At 37.5% G+C, this 21,523-nt stretch overlaps 1 protein-coding gene and 1 long non-coding RNA gene across 2 annotated transcripts in view; one reads left to right on the top strand and one right to left on the bottom strand.

Moving 5' to 3' along the window:
• LOC136840252 (mitogen-activated protein kinase kinase kinase 7-like) overlaps positions 1-12,569 on the top strand; it is a 388,562-nt gene extending 375,993 nt beyond the window's left edge. Inside the window, 2 exon segments of the mRNA XM_067106882.1 lie at positions 7,639-7,791; positions 10,245-12,569. Coding sequence (XP_066962983.1) covers positions 7,639-7,791; positions 10,245-10,391 — 300 coding nt within the window. The 3' untranslated portion in view covers positions 10,392-12,569.
• Positions 12,570-15,151: 2,582 nt separating this feature from the next.
• LOC136840253 (uncharacterized) overlaps positions 15,152-21,523 on the bottom strand; it is a 47,313-nt gene continuing 40,941 nt past the window's right edge. The window contains exon 2 of the long non-coding RNA XR_010853568.1: positions 15,152-16,400. This is a non-coding gene — a long non-coding RNA (uncharacterized lncRNA). The remainder of the gene's footprint in view (positions 16,401-21,523) is intronic.

Consider the following 21,523-nt stretch of genomic DNA (forward strand, 5'->3'; position numbering starts at 1 on the left):
CTCTTAAGATTCACCAGCAATTTTTATATTTCACAAGTTTTTAGTTGTTTAAAGATATGTGCATGCATTTCAGCTTGATATTCTAGTCCAGCTATGTACTGAATGAGGATAAAATAAGACCCTTGGCATATTGTTGAAAATGCAATTAAAATCCCAAGGCTTTATATCGTCATTCCCTCCGAGGATGACAGTATTTCCCATAAAGCTTAATGTGTTTAATTGCATTTTTAACAATTTACCAAGTTTACGCTAAAGGAAAAGGGTCTTATTTTATCCTTGCATGTAGAGAACGTGAATGTTCTTCATAGTCTTAATTGTAATGAATGTTATTTATTATAGATTATGAATTATAGCATATCAGCATGCATATTTCCCCAAACAGTATTTCGATTATATTGAATATTTACCTATCATCATAGTGTTGTCAACATGTCTGTCAAAGCACAGTTTTTCTTTTGTATAGTTCTCCAGAACACCGTTTCTGTTGTAATGGAAAATAAAGTCCTTAAATTTTCTTTTATGTTCCAGAACTATTGACAGAGTAGAAACTAATTTCTTACATAAGTTTCGTGAGAAGAAACATTCTTTTATATAGACAGTGAAATTTTATTGATTTTTATTGTGCTTAAAAGTGCGTTAGTTACGATTTTCTTAGAGGCGTACATAATCTTTATTAAAGATATTTCCAGACTGCCCGAGTTGATTAGGATTACATAACTACTACTTTTAGAAATGCAAGCATATACCTAGAATCATCGAGAACTGGAGTAACTATATATAATGGCTGACGAGGAAAGGAGAGAAAGCAAACAGTTGGAAGGCAGAATGAAATCCTGAAAACACCCCAGTCATCTCAGGCAGAAAGGAGAACACTTGCTTAACAGTTGAAAGGAATTTATTTTAAGCATTACCTGGAAGTGATGAACCATTCCAAGGAAAAGACCCTCTATCAGGCCACATCTATGAGTTATAATCAGCCAAAAGTGGAAATTATGTCTTGGTTTGTGATCGAATTTTATATTTTTATTAAGTTTTTTAAATACGTCATTATAGTGCTGCTACCACAGAGCCTTTTTTCTTCACTCTTTGTGTAACATAGATTGGTGCAAATGACAAGGATTATAGAGTTGGCATTGATATGGTGATTTTTTTAATGTTAGCATATAAGGTGAGTAGCCTTTCATCATGAAAAAAGAGCAAAACTATTGAATTGAGTTGGGGGATCGGCTTAGAAGGTGATGAATTGAAACAATTTGTGACACAGCAACAATATAGTCTGTGCAGAACGACAGAGAGAAAGGGAAGGGATAAAGCAAAATGCTGAAAGACAGAGACAGGAAGAGAAACTAGAGAAAAGGCTAGTATAGTAAAGAAGCTGAAAGGACAGATAAGCAGCACGAGCATCCCTATATTCACTGCAAAGTCAGAATTACAAAGATGTAATTAAAACCATGATGAAATAGACACTTTCTTAGTAGAATTTGAAAGGTTTGCAGAGAGTCAAGGGTGATAGAAGACTGAGAAAGGGTTTAGGAAGATCAGGATGAGACTGCATATCAGGTTGTAGCTAGGCTGCAGAGATATATCAACAGGTGGATTAAAAAGGCAGAATACCAAGAAGTTTGATGGTTTGGCAAATTTGCTTATCAGGGAACAGTCTGTCAGCACACATTCTACTGAAATGGCACCATTCCTCAGGGAAAAGTACCAAGAGACTTTGGTGAGATGGTGAAGCTTGAGGAGCAGTATTTGGAGGTTCATGGGATAAGCTAAGTGGAATACCAGAAGCCACTGGAAAAATCTAGGGTTGGATAACCAGAAACCCAAGGACTACAAGATGGCCAAACAAAAGTAGACTGACAAGAGTAAAAGCAGGTGCTTTGTGTTTCACAGGCCAGGAGACCTAGCCAGAGACTGCATGCCTGTTACAAATAATGCTTAACAGAAGTGGACTGAAAGAAGGTGCTTTATGTCTAACCTGGACACTTTGCCAAAAACTTTGTGCTTACTAAGAGTAAAGACTGGTAGAAGTTCAAGTTAATGGGAGCCACTACTATAATAGCAGAACTGAAGGAGGTAACTGCTGTCATGATTTGTGAGAATGCCGACATAGCCCAGTTGGAAACTATAGATCTGAGGAGCAGGAGAGAAGGTACTTTAATTTACTAATTAGTGAAAGTTATGTAGCCATGGAGAAGGTAGCTGTGCTACAGACTGTGCAAGTGCATTTGTATATGGAAGTTTGGTAACTGAGGACCAAATGACTGATAAGAAATGGGTCTGCACAATCATTGGTAGGAGTATCCATAGATACCCAGTTGCAAAGATTTATATAAACACTGTACTGTGAGGAATAGTTACTGGATAACCCTGTTTATAACCTTGCTCAGAAAACATTGCAGATACGGAGGGGTCCCTCAGCTTTAATCACTAAATGATTAAAGTTGAGGCCAAGATGGTTGAGAAGGCTGTAGGAATGGATGAATAGATGGACAAGCCAGAGGAAGTGATTTCATGAAGGCTTGTACCAAGACAGTAGCACTTATGACCAAAGCCCAAGTCCAGCGAGAGAAGCACTCCATCAAACCACTAACAGGAGCTTCTAGCATCCCACACATAGGGATGGAGTTGCTGAAAGAAGCCCAGTAGAAGGATCCCAGTTAAACCAAAGTAAAAACTAATACAGAATACAGAACCAAGGGTGAAAGAACTTTCAAGTTCAAGGTTATTAAAGATGTATTATAATATGTTTCCAGGGCAAGATGGGTGGAGAAGTGTGGCAAATCCTGTTGACAGATATATCAGGCCCAAGTGACGAAGTTGGCCAATGAATAGATTGTTGGCGGTCATCTTGGGTGTTATGAAGATTGTCAGATGTAGAGTATAACCAGCAGTTTCATTGGCCAGGAGACTGCAGTAAGGAGCCATTACCAAGAGAGTAGTGGTAGACCTGACTGGACTTGTGATGCTAGTGTTGTAGAAGGGCAGTAGGTACCTCCTGACACTGGTAGTCTTGTTACAGAATACCCAAAGGCAGTAGCACTCCCCGAAACAGAAACCAAGCAGGTAGCAAAGATACTACTTGAGGTTTTCATCAGGGTAAGATTCCCCAAGATACCCAGTTTACTTCTGAGATGATGAGGGATGTGAGCTATTGCTTGATGAGAACTAAGCAACTGTTTACAACTCTGTATATCCCAAAATGCAACAGATTGTGCAGAAGGATTAGTGGAATACTAAAGAAGATGTGCCGGGAGAAACTAAAGGATTGGGACCATTATTCATCAGTGATCCTGCTTGTTATCAAGAGGTACCATAGTTGAGCACTAGGTTTTTATTATGGGAGTTATTGTATGGATGGACTGTGAGAGGAACGGTGCTTATTCTCAAGGAATTATGGACTGGAGACTGCAAGGAAAAAGTGTGCAACACCTACCAGTATGTATCAGAGCTGAGGAATCACCTGGAAGAGTCCTGCTGACTAGCCAGAGAGTTGCATGTGCTGTACAAGGATGCCAAAAGCATCACTACATAAAGATGACCAAAGACTCTCGGTTCATAGTTGGACAGAAAGGTTAAGTGTTACTACCTGCAGAGGCAAACAAGCTATTGTTACAGCAGAGAAGGCCATACAAAATCAAGGTGGGGGTTTCATAAGCTACTACATTGGTGGTAAATAGAAGACTCTTAGTGTGAACATCCTGACTAGCTGCAATAAGCTAGCTGCAATAAGAGGGAAGTGAGTGAAGCTACAACAGCTGTCATCAAAGAAGAAAGATGCCTGTATGTCACCGTCATCGAAGAGGAACTGATGAGGACCAAGTAATCTTAGATGAGGACAGGTTTGAACTCAGCTGCAGAAGGAAAAGGAGATATATCAAGATGTCAACATTAGTGGTGACTTGAGTAAGCAGCAGAAGAAGCAGGTAGTGCAGTTGCCAGAGGAACACCAAGACATCTTGACAAGCAATTCAGGAAGGACTTCAAAGGGAGAACACTTCATTGAGGTGATGGCACCTCAACCATCAGAGCAAATACATAGGGTCACCTCGTGAATGACATAGAGTTCAAGGAACACATTTTCATCTTAACTTGAGCAGATATTTATGGAGTTATGTTTTGCGAACAGAGTGGTTTTGATTAAAATGAATTTACTCATAAGAATCATTTTCAGTCAGCTGTGCACCTAGGATGGTTGAGTGGGGACGATGTCACAAACAGTCATGCTTCTTATCAGCATGAAAGGGAAGCCAACCCAGGGTTCCCAGACATGTGATAATTATTGTACAAATACGATATTGACCTTCTGTAAGATATATGAGACCAAATGTACAAATTATGCGATAATTCACAAAATTAGAAAATAAATTACTGGAAATGTACAGTTATCTGAAAATTTTTGTCAGTATGAAAAAGTAAATTGCATTCTCTCTCTCAGCTGTTTATGAAGTGCATACAGTCTCATATAGTTAATATTCTGTAAGTGTTCAGTTGATGCAAGGATTGCATTCAAGCAGCACTGAGTCAAAAGAGGGAGGAGGGAGAGAAAGTTGAGCGGTGAGGAGGGACGGATGGAACTGCTCAAGATAGGAAGTTTCAAAAGATCAATGCCTGTATAGTGTTTGCAAGTCAAGATAATGAGATTATGGTGGTAGAACATAATGACAGATTTTTCACCAAGGTGGACTTGGAGGAACACCCACAAAGGCTAAATCCACAGAAAGCATTGGAACACAAGGCTGACACAGTTACAGTTTAATATGCAATTACCAAGAAATTACAGGTAACCGGTCAAAGTAGTGATGCAGGCCTTGCAACAAGTACTTTGATATCTTCTCAGGCAGACAACGAGAGAAGGAAACTTATGGTGTAGTTAGGACGCACTTTTATCAGCTACTCAAAGGTGATCAATAAAATTATATTTATTCTATGACGTTGCTTTTGAGCCAATATCAGTTGCAAAAGCTCCCAAAGCACACAAGTGCTCTCCCGTCCATGAAACTGCTACCTGATGCTATTGAAGCCATGATGCATCTTATTCAGCTACTCAGGAGCAATAAATGAAATGGCAGCAATTATGTTTTGTATGACGTTGTTGCTGTTAAGGCAATAAAAATCACAAATACTGTACTCCCGACCAGATGGAGGCCCACCTAGCTGCCCTCACTCAGCTCTTCCGAGTCATCCCACCCTGAACACTTACCTTAGGCTATCCCCCACAGTGCCTGCCACTGAAAAGCAATAACAAAATGGTGCGTAATGACGTTTTATACAATACGGTACTGTTAATTTCAAGCCAGTAACAGTTGCGAAAGCTCTTGAGCAGACAAGGACCTATCCAGCCCTCCCCAATTAGCTCCCCTCCTCCACTGGAACTTGCTTACCCCAGCCTGCCTCCCTAACAACACCCCTGTCCATGTCTGCTAACAGCATTACCATTGCATTTCTCTGCCTGCACAACATCGTCGACCATTCAGATGGTGTTATATTCATTTTAATTATTGTACTGTATATATATTTATGTACATTTTGGAAGCTGTGGTGCTTGTTGATAATGTCGAGTTGTGGTAGTGCAAATATAGATAACTGAGGGAATACTGTATATTCCCAATAATCTTATCAGTAACTGTTATGATTGTAAAAATTTATTGATCTCTATGTACTCTAACTGTGCATTTCCTTCATACATCATTGGACTTTGCAACTTTAATGGATGAAATCCTGTTCGCTTTTATTTTCTTTCATACTTGCTGAAATACTGTATGGTCTTCTTATTGGTGTTTTCTCCGTAAAATGCATGTATTTTTACAAGACACATTACAGTGAGACCTTACCTGTGCAAAAGAACTAGGATGAACTGTTAAGAAACCTCGCATGAGGAAAACTGCTTTTAGAATGTAATACATTACGAGTGGACTGGGAAATAATCAACTTTTGACTTTGGGCATGTGGTCATTGAGCATTCAAGTATGTAGAATTTACCATAAACTGATGTACAAGAAACCCCAGTTTTAAAGAAGTGCCATCATTCTGACCGCCGAAAAGTATAGGAATTTGACTCAATGGTCTGGTTTAACTGTTTTAATAATGATAAGAATTTATTGACTGTTCTGAATTTATGCATTATGTCAAGTAGTAAATCCCCCACTAAATTTTGCGTCCACTCTGCACCGTTAGCAAGCTTTCTATTTACTCTTATATCACCCTGGGCCTTGCAAATAGTGTTTTGGATATTGAGGGGGTCATATTGCTTTCTATATTTATATACCTTTTAGATGTGTACAGTACCATATTAGAAGTCAGCAAAGCATCAATTTAACATGTTTCACATTTTTCCTATGGAAAGTTAAATTTATTCCTAATGATTAAAATTCAGTACAGTATCAACAGCCTTTATAATTATTTAGTGGGCACTGTACTTGGAAGAGTTCAGTAATGTTATGTTTTTCTTGCAAAATGTTATGGTTTCATGTTTTGTATTTTATATGCTGTAGGCTTTTATTGTTTTTTTTTTGAGCAATTAACACAATAGTTGTAATGGTCGTAACTTTAAAAAACTTTGGTGTTCATTAATACTGTGGTTGATTTCAAACGTTGTTTCGTTTTAATTTAGTGATTACTGTTTAAACTTTATTTAGTTTCTTGTTAAGGCTGTTATCTCTGTGTGCCCTTTGGGGGGTTATCACAAATACACACACACACACACACTAAAGATTCTTTGCAGTAATACTTTAGTCTCTGAGCTGCTTTAGTTTCTGTGTATACCTGTCGTATGTTCCATTTGGTCTCATTCACCAAGCTGTCCTACTTCTGTAGCATTACCTTGCTCCAGATTTCACTTCTTAACAATCTCAAACTGTCACCCAGTGGTCATGTTAAAGTACTCTATGCTGTAGTGAATAATAAATGTGTATATCATCAACTAAAATAATTGTCATGAAATTATGATAGTTTGTCATGGAATGGAATGTCTAAAGGTCAAGGAATGCTGTTCCTTCATCTATAACTAACTTCTATTTTACCCATATTGTACCATGCTGTGGTCACCCTGCATGATCCATTAGCAGTGCGTATGAAAAAGTTTAATATAGTCATTACAGGCACCTAATGACAAGTCAAACATGCGACCCTTAAACAAATTTCATAAATTTACATCCTTTCAGCCTGTATTGCTACGTTTTCAAAGGGCTACAAACATTTACAATCAGTTCAGTAAGAATCAAGAATTTGTGCTGTTTGTTTGGTAAACTACCTTAGAACATCTACCGGTTATTCATTGGTACTGTCAGTATTATTTTAATAACTGATTTTCTTTCGTAGACTTATTCAGTGCTGGTTTCATCTTCATTTAGTTCTATTTTTTTTCTAGTATTATTCCAATATCACAACTTTGTTTTATTTTAATGGAGTCTTTGGCAATTTTATATTTGCACAGGAGCATTATCATTTTCTTTTTATTGATTGATTGATTATGAAATTTAGGTCTTGAAAGACCAAGCGCCAGAACCCATCAGGATTATTCAGCGCCGTATTTTCTTTTTTAAGTTTATTTTTGAGTGGGTTTCTTTGCATTTTTATTTGTTTTTATGAATTTTAGATCAGCAGTGCCCTAATGCCGTAATTTATCTTTTATTTCAGATGGCTAAGAAGTACCTCATTTTGCAGCAAGAAATATTCAACTTGCAACATAAAAAGGGTGTTCTGGAAGAGAAGTTGTCGCAGGCTGAGAAACTCGAACATTTGGGCAATCAGAGGTATCAAGATAAGATCAGAGAACTTGAAAACAAAAGGGTAAGCATATTCATGTATGGACTATCTTAATACTTCAGTCTCTCAGGCAGAAAACTGGTATTTGCAATGTAATAGCTTTAAAGATACACATGTCAAAGTAAGTCTTTTATATTGGCAAGGAACATGTTTCAATTACATTTCAATGAGGTAACTGCTATTCTTGCTAAGCTGTTTCCTATTTACCCTTACCACTATAGTTTGTGTCAGAGGCAAAGTAATTAAGCCTTTTGGTGTTCACATTGATATTTTGCTTATACTCTCTGAAGAAAATTATTTACCTTTATCTATTTGTCAAAGTATTTACAGTGAGGCTGCAATTGGAACCCCTACTATTCCTTTTTTTTTTCTTTTAATGTGAGCTATTGCCAGTTCTAGAGCTTTATGTACAGTACTATCTCCAAGTCTTCAGCGGTTTTTGGGATGTTGCGACATCAGAAGAGATAGTAGAAATGTCGCTTGCTGTTACAGACACTACCTTAATTATGAGAGAATTACATTCCGAATGGCCGTTTGTATCTTGATTTGTTGGTAAATTGGTCTTTAATATGTAGTGCATAATTTTTTTTTAAGTTTACATTCAAATTTTGCTCTGGGCGCATATTCTGCTAATAAGAATGTTTGCAAAGAACAGAAGAGCATGAGGAGGAAGAAACTGTTCCCTTTAACCCCTTCCCTGGTTATCCCGAGTATTCTTGTGATCAACTACCATGTATTCTTCTTACAGTCACGAGAATATTTGTTCATACTCGTAAAATATTCCTACTTATTTTTATTGTCCCGATTTAACTCGGTCTGTGATGAGTTCCCATTTTCTATTAATCCAATTTTCTATATTTGGTATGTATTTTGTTTGATCATGCAGTATTATAAGAAATTACTTTGGGTGCTAGATAGGTAAAAAGAAGAAAATAAAATTTAGATTCAAGCAGCATTCAAAATTTATTATTTTTTCCATTCTTTAAAGGTTATGAACTTGGAGAGAATTTCACAGCATTGTCTGACATTGGAAGTTCATAAAGTAAACAGTGCACACTGCCATCTATTGAGAAAAACGTAGGTTATAACCCAGGACTGCCTTAATGGGTACCCCTATACGTGGCTCATAATCACAGGGACCAATTTTTTTTTTTTCATCCATTTAAGACATCTAAGGCTACAGATCACTCTTATATATACCTGGTAGTTACATGAAGAAAGGATAAATATGTAATTTCTCATAATAATAATTATCCTCTTCAAGTAACTACCAGGTACATATAAGATGTTAACAGATTATGCAAAAAAAATCTCTGCCATTTTGGTTGAAATTGACCCAGAATTTATACTTTATTAAAAAAATACAAAAAATACTATTCATTTTTATTCTTTTATTGAGAGAGAGAGAGAGAGAGCTCTGTAGCCTTAGATTGTGAGCTATGTATAAGGGTACACATTAAGACAGTCGTGGGTTACAACCTACATTTTTGTCAATAGATGGCAGTGTGTACTGTTTACTCTATGAATTTCCAGTGTCAGACACTGCTGTGAAATTCTCTCCAAGTTCATAACCTTTAAAGCATGGAAAAACACTAGATTTTGAATGTTGCTTGAATCTAAATTTTATTTTCTTCTTTTTACCTTTCTAACATCCAAAGTAATTTCTTATAATACTGCATGATTTAAAAATACATACGTATAGAAAATGGGATTTCATCACATACTGAGTTAAATCGGGAAGATAGAAATAAGTAGGAATCTTTCACGAGTTTAAACGATTATTCTCGTGATTGTAAGAAGAATACATGTTAGTTAATCACGAGAATGCTCGGGATAATCAGGGAAGGGGTTAAGGGAACAGGTTCTTCTTCCTCATGTTCTTTATAAAAAAAAAATCTTACTAGCAGAATAGGAACCGGGAGCAAATTTTGAACTTGTAGGTGGCAAAGGGAAGTGCACCAAGCACAATTTTAACTTATGACCGTCTTCATATCAATGAAAGTTCGGAAGTTGAAAATTCCCAAGTAGGGTAGTGCCTGTATACTGTATTAAATTTTAAAACTTTTACATTGTTTTCTCGTGTTCCTTAAAATCAAGGCATTTTGAATAAGCTTACTATGATTTTATATATCCCCCCTCTGCAGACGAATAGCATCAGATTAGCATTAGAAAAGCCACATAGAAAAACTTAAGTGTCTCGAAATTTCAGTCTTCAACTTAGTAAAAAGATGAGGTCAACTTAGTAAAAAGATGAGGAAAATTATCTTTCTTTCTCTCTTGTTTGCAATTCCCTTAGTTCATAAGTTTTGTTTATTGTAAGAGGAAATATGATTGCTAGATTACCTTAGAAGTTGTTTGATGCTTACTTTTTTTATAGAGCAATTGTAGAGGGAAAAAAAGGACGAAAGTCTTTGTTTATTATCTTTCATATGAATTTATACTGGGATTTTAACGAAATTTGCACTCTTCAATAATAGGAAAATTTGCGGCGTACTCGCAGCAAGTTACGACAGCAACTTGAACAGATCTGCTTGAGGCAAGAAGAGCAACAGCAGAGGCAGAACCATCAGGAGGATGTCACTGGTGATGGTATAAGTCACAATCATCCTCTTTCACCACCATGAGTCTGATCATGAGTCATTGACATCCTTTTGCCCCATCCCCGTTGGCATTCTCAGGCTGTGAATGTTTGAGTGTTCCTCGTGCTTTGCAAGGAGATTGTTGTAGATGTCATTGCTTCAAAAGCAGTGATTTTGGACACCAACAATGCATAGACTTCAAGTACTTGATGCTGAGCGTGATACAGCCTAGTTTCTATAGAATACCATCTGGTTGATAAATTCCAAGATATTTTTCATGTCAGATTTTTTAGTATACATTTTGTGACAAGAATGAGCAAGTTCGAATTTTGAAAGTAGTGATTGAGGTATTACTGGCTGAATACAAAAAACCATTCCAAGTAAATTGCATTTGAAACCTGGAGTGATTTTTTAGGCAATGGTAAAGGTCCCCTTTTGTTGAACAATACCCTACTTCAGTTTTGTGTTGAGACAGTGCAGGCTTTTTAGCAACTAGAGTGAGATGATCTACCTTAGGATTCAGGTTATTGTACAAAATTGTTCAATGAATGTTAATGTCTGTACAGAATGATCAAAGTATTATTGATGTCATGGTACTAATTTGGGGAATTATTTGCAAAATTTAATCCTCATCCTTTATTATGGAATTAAATTTATAAGGTTATATCATTAAGATAAATTTATTCCATTTTCATATAATTTCTTAATTTTCAATGGAGTTATCCAATTTATTTGGTATTATAATGATTATCGTCCAAGTGTAGTGAAGTTTAATGGACATCCTTCTAAAATCAGGTGTTTCTGTTGGATATTATTACACAGGAACAGTTGGACAGACTTGTCTTTGCTGAAAGTATCTTTGAGTACTCATTGTTGAATAATTATGAGACACTTTCATATTCACTTTATCTGTGGTGTACTGCAAAGTAATTTTACATTTAGATTTTGTTGATTATGAAAGATGTCTTTTCCAAGTTTCTCTAGATTGTACCGTACCACTTTGCATTTATCAATTTTATAAACTTTTGTAGACTTCAGTATTCATTCTTATGTTGGATGAGGTTGCATAATTTCAAATACTTTACATCCGAGTACAGTATTCATATTTACAGTTGTAACTTTTTTAAATATTTACTTTTGCCAACCTTTTAAGTAGACTGATTATCATATATATTACGAGTCGACGTTATTTTTTATCGCTTTCACTATTTGAACTTATAGAGTGATATATTTTAAAATTTACCGACTGTGTTAGTCTTTGAATATATTTTTGTTGGTTTAAATAATCAGAGAACTAAAATATTGATGTGCTATTCAAAGTACAGTATTGTAGTCATGTACTAAATGGTCAGTAGAGTATTGAGAACAAATGGATCTCTTGGGTTTATTTAAAACTAACTATTTCTATTACAAGATTTTTCCACCAAGAGAATTTCTTGTATTGGATATTGTATAATTAGACTTACCTAGGCAGCAGTTAATGTTTCTTCTGTGATATAATTTGACAAATAAAAAGACAGTGCTTTTTTGTGACTGATAAAATAGCAGTCGTTTATCTTTGTAAGTCTCAGAAATATTAAGAAGCTAGTCATATTCAAGTGTATTTCTGTGCATTGGTGCATTTTGTTTACAGTTCTGAATTATTATATGGTGAAAAAAGTTCTGGAGGGTCAGTATTGTCAGTTGGAATGAGGTGTTTTTCAGATTCAGTCTGTTATGGTAAATTTTGTTAGCCTATATGTATGATTATACTGAAACTAAACTGTTATGGTAAGTTGCTTATGGGTTATCTTTTTATACAAACATTTTCATAATTTTATAACAAATTTAGCTCTCAATAGGTGTCTTTTTTCATCATGAAAGTGCCTCCTTCGGTGATTAATGTGCATGTGTATGAATGTGCCTTAAATGAGTTCATGTCATACAGCAGTAGGTATTTTATACAACATTTTATAACATTGTATCCACAGTATACATAATTATCTTTTTTGTGTACAGTATAAGACTTTTTTTTTTTTTGAGACGGTAAGGCATAGTGTTTCTTCCTTTCCAAGTCATGAGTGATTGTATAGATGTGCAAGAAAATAATTTTATCATCAAAGATCAATGACTGATCAATGATTGGTTTAATGATGTAAATGGCAGCTTTAGAATTTCATGTAATATATGTAAATATTGATTAAGAATTTTGTATGTTTAATGAAGAAAAGTTAGTAATATTGAGATGTATTGTGGTTATCCTTAAGTTGATAAGAAATACTTGGGGCACTGACAGATTACTTTGAGTGTTATTCTGCCGTGCAACTGTTCTATCTGTCTTAGGCTATGGAAGCCAAACATATGGTTCATTATCGAACAGTATTTGTGCTGGAGTTGTTCACAGCAAACCCATCAGTGATACTGAGCGTAAATAACAATTGCAGTATCCCCAAAGAATCTATTTTGAAATCTTCAAGGTAAATGGCAATGAATGAATGTCTGCATATGCATACCTGTGAATCATTGGTTACAAGGAAATACCCTGTTAATTCTATCACTTGTGTGCCAACTTCTAATTGTTGTAGTATGTGCAGCACTTTGAAGGTGAAAACCACTGCCAATGAGGCTGGAGTTGTAGGTTTGATAATGTACTTGGTCTACTGTCTTTAGCTTTGGGGATCTGGCAATACCCCTTCACCTGATCCAGCCTGCTAAATACTTTTGATGCATACTATACACAGATTCCAACACTTCACATATCGAAGCTGATCCCTCACGTCACTTATAACCAGTGCACATTCTCTGACTTCCATCCAGTTTTCTCACAGGTACAATTGGACTCTTCCATTGGCTTTCATTTGGATCGATCACATCTCCCCACTCTAATTCCTCACACTGATTTTCTCTTTCATGACTGGTTGAGGGAAATGACGAGGCCTGTGATGAAAAGGATACTGAATCTCAAAATAATTCTGAACCCTGGCAATTTAGCCCCAAAATAACATTACCACATCCTCTTACCACTTGCCTCGTCATCCACAAAATCATTCACTCAGATGTTTACCCACAGTCATTTTCTCAATCAGTTCATCATATGTCCATTAATTTTCTTTCATTTTCTTTACCATTACATTATACCCCTTCATAAACCTCTCATTATTCATTCCTACAACACTGTACATGAGGTACCGCATGTCAGAGGGACCTATGTGCAAAAATATAGTTTTGAGATATTAAGCTGTAAAGTTCTCCATGTGCACTGGAACCAGTTTATATCATGCGACTTCGGACCATAAGTTTTGGGGGGATTAAGGGTGATTTTCATTTGAATCTTGTTCCCACATGAAAATTACGTCTTTTCCAAATCTTCCCACCACTAACTCAATATCACCATGTTTGAAGATTAGGCCCCTCAGACATGCGGCACCTCATATGTCCCAACCAGTTGCCAGTATTTATACTCCATTTCTTCACATCCATACATGCCTGCCAATATACTTTGGGATCTTCCATATTTAATAACCCATCACATAACATGCACAACACCTATCATATAATCAGCCTTCACTCCATTAACCACAAACATGCTTATCATTCATATTAACTACCATGTATGCTTGCCATCCAATCTGTACAGTAATTTTCTTATCTTCTTCCCTTGGCACATCCACGCTCTCATGTGCATATACTTATACATCACTCATCATTTTCACCTGCATGCAACCATCTCAATTCAAGTACCATTTTTCACAAGTATTTCCTTTCCCCTTCATTTTAGTCATCGCCTCCTCTGGATATATACTGTAATCATTTTATTTTCGCTGTTACTGTATGTTACATAGAAATCTCCATTCCTACTCACACCACCTATATCACACACTTCTCTGCTCTTTGCAATATCACACACTTCGCTGCTCTTTGCAACAGCGTCAGTAACCTAGATGTTGTGATGCCAGTTTTAGTAGCCATAAATCAGTCAGTCTGCTCTATGCGACCACAAGTACCTGTAACCTCTTACATAAACTATTTGTTTATACAGTTCATTCACATCAGGCGATGTATTGTGCACATTCTTATGCACAACATTTACACTACACTACAACTCTTACCACTTAGGGAACGTAATTCTACTCATTGGCATTCCATCTTAACACTTAAACATTTGCTCATGTTCTTCGTCAGATTTATACTTGCACATGGAAATCTTTCTCTCACATCAGTGAGGCTGATGGTTTATCCTGATAAACCTTCTCCATACTCCATTTCCCTGATTCTTCTGTCCATTCACCCCGTTCACAGCTGGGTTCATATTCGATTTCCTTCACATTCTGGCTGCATGTCCTACTACTCCACATGTTACTCACTTAGCCCCAGGCCTATTACACATCCAGGAAAATGACCAGTTCGACGCGCAGTTCCCACATACACCCACAGTTCTTTGCAATTCACACTCTTACCATATGCCCTAACCATCCACATTTAAAACAATTACAGTGCTTCTGCACAATTTTTCACTCTGTCCTATTTGACCACAGGCAGAACAAACTCTTAATGCCCATCAATATTCATTGATCAGATGTCCTTCCCTGCCACACATAACATTTTACTTTTGGCACTCCTCTTTCAATATCACCCATCATATTCCTTCTTGTATTTATGTTCCCACCTACATTCGTCCATAACTTACACTTCCACTCCTATCCCACCTTGTACTATGCCTCCTCGTAATTCTAGCATTCCTCCGATCCGTCTCCTCCAAGGTCACCTAAACATCTCATTTTCAAAATATTGGGAATGACAACAGGATAGTAAATTAAACAATGAAATCCACAAGAAACTGCTTTTCTTTACATAAAATTAAATACTGAACATCAATGTGAAGCTGATCCTGTTGCAGAGAGAATCCAATTCCTACTAGTATATCAAATGGTGCTGCTCCCCCTGCTAACTCTTAAAACATGAAAACAAATAGTGGTTCTTTAAAAATAATTTTTTTCAATTGCCCTTTGGCTAAAAGTACAGGCAAAAAAAAGCAGGCTAACAAACAAAGGCCCAATTCAATCATTATTGTAAGGACAAGCAAAAACAGTAATGTCAATTACACCACTATAATAAAAGGCTAGGAAATCAGAACCCGGAATTCAAAACAAAAAATAACATGATTACGAACATGGCTGTCATTAGCTACGTTGCAAAACAACTTCCTGACTTATAGTCCCTCAATTGGGGGGGGGAGAGTTTCTTTAACCCGGTCATAAAATTCTACTTATTCCTACCATGTGTTGCCCTGGGAAAAGACCGACTTATCTACAATATACCATCACTTTAGGAGCCAATAGCTCTAGATTCAGGGTACTGTATTTATATAATTCATTGACAAGATTAGAAACTGTATCATCCTTATCCTACTCAGTAAACAAAATAGTTTAATGTATGATTTCAATTTTAAATTCTTTTTAATCTTTTTGGATATAAAAATCCTTTACTTGTCATCAAATTAAAGTTCTTTCACTCATTTTACATCTTCACTGTTAAATACACTGAACAATAGTGTCAAGCTGATTACCCATTCTGACCGGATAAGAGAAAGATGTGGCAACACGCCTGCCACACCTACACTATATCCCAACTCATGTCAAGGTTTTATGAATCAAGTCTGGGAAAAGTGGCAACATCTACCAACGTCCACAATGTACCACATGTTCATAGTAATTTTGGTTTGACTATTCAATCCATTACTCAATAGATTAAAAGGGATAAGTTTGAGAGGCATTACATAACCAATATCATAGCGAAAAATGTAACTAACGCAACAATTTAGTGTATAACCTAAACTCCACTGATATCTTACCGTACTCAAAATTTCTAGTCTTCATTATTCACAATGCATTAGATGTTGAATCACGTATGCTCTAGGTAGAAGAGATGCAGTGGTTACAGTCACACATTGAAATTTCAAACATCTTGATGTGACAGTGAAAGTATTCCGCAACTAAAGTTAGCAAAATTGTTCGCCAGTGAAGGGTAATTACAGCTTCTTTCGCCTCCCTGTGTACTGCCCATATTGTCTTTCTTCTGCCAAGGATCATGGAAGTAAATTTAAAATTTGATGCATTTTGATCTGTTGCCAAAAAGAATGCTTAAAGATGTTTACCAACAAGGAAAAAAATGATAAGTAACTTCCAACCTATGGAGGGAAGAAAAAATGAATGATCAAAAAGTGACATTTCCACAAATACTGAAAAAAATTAATCAAATATTAATTTTTATGCAGCTCATACAAATATTCATCAGTTCTAGTGAACACCATCTTTCTAATCTTCACACATATGCTCTACTCTCCATCTTTTTCTTCTTCAAGTTCAGAATCTTCCATTAATTCCAATACATCATGCCATTTCAACCTCACACTCTTCAACTGCATCTTATCCTTCCGCTGCATGTTCGTAAATTCAGCCACTCAATCAGGAACTGTAGCCAGAAACCTTTTCATTACAAATTTATTATCATTTATATCTTGATCTCCATACTTTTTTCTGCTCGAGTTTCGAGTCGGTGCAAGTACACGGAAACACTCTTACTCCTTCCCATCTGCGCATCTACCAAATAATTTTTTCATTTATATCTAATTCCTCTTTTCGCTCACTTTGCCTGTTCAATTATTCTTTCACGACCTCATTCTTCTGTTTTCCTATGCTCATATCTGTCTGATGAAAATCCAACAGCCAGCCCTCCAAAAATTCTCCCATTCCTTGCTTATTGTCACTATACTTATCTGCACAATATCTTATACTGTAATCCCTGAACAAATCTATATCTCTCTCACTCAATCGGTAATATTACCCAGTCTTTAGCACTGTCCTTAGCAATATCCTTTTAAGCACCTTTTTCACTCCCCCATCACTTGAACTCCCAGTCCCTCTATCACTCTCCTTACTCGTTTCTGATGCATATGCATCCTAATTCCATGGCTTATACATCGAAACAGGACTCTCATTCAACTTGTACATTGGTTTCACCTTAGCTTATTTTTTTCCATTTCCTACTCTTCTCTTTATCCCTACTTTTTACATCCTTTCATTTTCCATCAGTTGCTTTTGCATCATCATATCCCTTCTGCCCTGGGGTGGATTTTATCTTACCTATTCCTGTCCCCTTGTACATCCTCACTTGTACTAATTCCTAATCTTGCATTAATCATCCTTTCCACCTTAACCCCATCTTCTTTTCCATTTCCGTCTCTGCTGCCTCTACCTCTTCCTTAACAGATTCCTTTATTTCCTCCATCATTTTCTTTATTTCCTTCATCATTCTTTTCAACTTTTCATTTCCTTCTCTCGACTGTTCATTCTCAGCTTCTGCCCTTCTTAAATATTCCCATGTCGGCTTTAGTTCCTTCTGCATAGCCTCAATTTTACCCCCTTTCGCCAATTTCAGAGAATATACTACACCAATTCTATACTACTGCAACCCAACTAAACTACAAATCTTCTACTAGCAACTGTCAACTTGTACCTCCCGCTGATTGCTGTTTTCTACACGGTATTTTATCTTACTGTAACCTCCCTTTGAAAGGCCTCACCCCATGTTGGCAGGAAAGATATGTTATAGTTTTGCAGAGTACCTCGAAGGTGCAGACCACTGCCAGTGAGGCTTGAGAAATAGGTTTGATAATGTTTCTGGTTCACTGAAAAACCCATCACAAGTCTACACTCCTCGCATACAGGTATCTGTAATAACCCCTCACTTGATCCAACTTGCTAAATACTTTCATTCCATGCATACTATACACACTCCGACACTACACACCTCGGAAACTGATCCTTCACTGTCACTTCATTTACCTTCCTGTAATCAATGCACATTTTCAGAATTTCATATTTTTTACAGCTACAATTGGACTGTTCCATTTGCTCTCACTCTATTATAGCACACCTGCTTACTCTTAATTCCTCACAGTGATTTTCTATCTCCTTCAAGACTGGTGAAGGCAAATGGTGACGACTTTGGTAAATAGGGTTATCATCTCTCTCAAGTCTGAACTCTTGCAATATAACCTAACCAATGTCATTAAGATATCTTGTGGATGAGGAGGTGTGTACCTCCTAATCCACATGGTATCATTCACATGCCTCTTCTGTCGTTCATTTGGATGTTTATTCACTTGCTCAATCAGCTCATCATATGTCCATTTATTTTCTTACATTTTCCCCATCTTTACACTTAGCCCATTCATAAACCTCTCGTTTTCCATTCTTACAACCGTATAGAGAAGTCCTAACTGGCTGCCAGTATTTCTTCACATACGTAAATATCTGACAATATACAAAAGGATCTTCCATATATAATCCCATTATATACATGTACAATACACCTTCATTATTAATCAGCCTTCACTTCATCCACCACAAACATGCAATTATCATTCACATTAACTTCCAATGCTTGCCATCTAATGCTTGCAGTAATTATCTTATCTTCCTCCCTTTGTACATCCACGTTCTCATCTGCACATACTTTTACACCACTTATCATTTTCACCTTCAAGCTACCATTTCCATTCAAGTACAATTTTTTACTAGTATGACAAATTTTTTAAGTAATTTGTATTTTTCCTAACATACAAACCTGAGATCCTTACATACTGGATTAACTTTCAGCGAGCTGGAAATCTGGCTGTTAAATTTTTGCAAGGTTGCTTATGGTAACAGTTACCAATGGTTGGGGCGGAAGCACAGCCCACCCAGTCGGTATACATTCAGTTCTACTCAGTTTACCTTTTGGCCCAGGTAAGAGAATGAGGGGTGGTAGGAGGTAGGCCCTTAATGTAAAGACCTCAGGTTTGTATGTTATGAAAAAGACAAATTATTACTTTAAAAATTTGTCATTTGTTCCTACACAAATACAAACCCTTGGTCTTTACATATGGGAGAATTACTTTTGGAGGGAGGATTCCAAGTAAATCTCTGAACTGTCTAGTAGTTCGGCTTACCTGGGTACTCTCTTCCTGGTCATGAAAGAGCAAAGGAAGGAGACCTTACCTCTGATCTACTGAACAAGAGAGATGTTCAATCGTCAGACTTCTGGGCATTTCGAATTAAAGGAATGTAATATCCCTGATTCGTAAAGGTTTGGATGAACCTCCAGTGTTGAGACTATAAAGCTAAGAATAACCAGCTGTTTGCTCATAGTCAGTCCCTGTCTCCCCTTGCTAGAGAGAAGGAAGGATTTGCATCTACTAATCCAAATAGTTAGATTATAGATAGGATACTCAGTCATCTAGATCAGCTGCATGCATGCCAGTCCAGCATGTGACGGCTTGTTCACTGTTCCTCTGCCCACTGGAAGAGGAAGGAAGACAGGAGAAGGGAGAAGGCTAGTCCCACACACACCTTCTCCTAGCAGCCACACACCTTAGGCGAGATGCAACCTGTCCCTCAAGAGCTGGGTAAACTAAATGACTTGTTGAACATCCATCATAGGATCCAAGGAAAAGGAGTCCAAAGACCTATGGGCAACGTCCCAAGGTAAAAGGAGATGAGTGTGATCTGCATGATTACATTCCGTCCTAGTATTTGACTGGCAGGTTCTTCCTGAATGTGATGGACAGACCGATGCCCCTGACCTCGAAAGATCTGGTCCGAAATGTGCTGATGTCCACCAAGAAGTTGCAAGGTACACTCATTTGATCATCTCACTAGTCAGAGAAATGACAATTTGGACACCGTTTCTTAGCCAACTCGAAGGTAACGAATGAGTCGTTAGCATTGGGTTGAAAGTCTAGTCTTTACAGAGGCAACATAGATGTCATACTGTCATTGGCACCACAGAACCAAGGAAGTGGAATGATCCATCTCACTGAACACTTTCGAAACACGTAGAATGACGAAAGATGTAAGCTTCCAGATGTAAATGGGTACCGTCTCACTTTATTCAAAGGTGCGAGAAGACAGAACAGAACAGCGCCAACTTCAGTAAGTCAAGAAAGGACTATGATCATGTTTCTTCAGACGTTGAACGAATCCGGAAGTCAAGGTGCTAAGATCAATTGTCCGTATCTCCTGACTTCAGCAAATAAATGCTGTAATGACATCCATCTTGCTTGGGATGTATGGTTGGCCACTGCACTGAATGTTCTTTCTGCTTGTGTACTTGCACTGCAATAGAGCAAAAGGACACTAGGACTTTTTGTTGACCATGGCACTCCCGTGGTGTCATTGCTATCACACCGAGGAGTGTCTATCTTGGATCTTGAGACTCTTGAAAGTCTAAAAAGAACTGTGCTTAAGTTCCAAGAAAGGAAGTGTAGGAGACTGCTGCCCTGGTCAACCTCCCTAAGAATGAAGTCTCTGGAGGGCGATGTGTAACCATGGCACTAACTTGGTGTCGTTGCTATCAAAGGAGTGCGTATGGACACACACTGAGACTCCTGAAACTGTCTTAAGATCCACATAATACACTTCTCGGGTTGTGGATCAACTGGAAATTACAGCAGCAGCTAATGCTTACATCTTCCACTCCTCACAAGAGGAGTGTAACTACATCAAGTCAAAAGCAATGGAACTCCTAGACACCATTCTTGACTGAGTAAGAACCAAACACAAGTTGTCAGAACTTAGTTTGGAGGTATTGTTGATCTCCCAGAGAATCAGGCAAAACGACGGGAGGCTGCAAGCACAAGACTTGAGTCAAGGATGCGAAACCAAACTTGTCTCTCCATCTTCCTGGAGTGTCTGATTGACCGCTGTGCTGAGTGTACTACTGTAAACCTGTGCACCCACTATGCTAATGGAATGTGTCTGGTTGACTGCTGTGCTGAGGGTGCAGCTATGCTGAGTGTACAACTGCAAACTCGTGCACCTGCACCATCAACTGAGGAGACGATAGGACACTAGGAACCCCACCCCCCCTCTCGTTGATTAAGGAACTACCATGGTAACGTTCCTTAACAACACTGTGGAACGCCTATCCTCGGATCCTGAGGCTTGGAGATCTAAGATGATCCAGGTTATTGAGGTGTGGATTAGGTCAAGCTAGGCTAGGCTAAGCTAGGTTTAATTTAGGCTAGCCCTTAGTGGACGGATCCCCTCTGAGGAGTGTTAATACTGCGCACCGTACGATTTGGCTGTATCGAGCGGGAAAGAGTTTCCATTACTTCAGTGGCCCATAAATGTATCATGGCAACTTTAGAATTCAGC

This window comes from Macrobrachium rosenbergii, chromosome 7, assembly GCF_040412425.1.
Source record: "Macrobrachium rosenbergii isolate ZJJX-2024 chromosome 7, ASM4041242v1, whole genome shotgun sequence".
NCBI lineage: Eukaryota > Metazoa > Arthropoda > Malacostraca > Decapoda > Palaemonidae > Macrobrachium > Macrobrachium rosenbergii.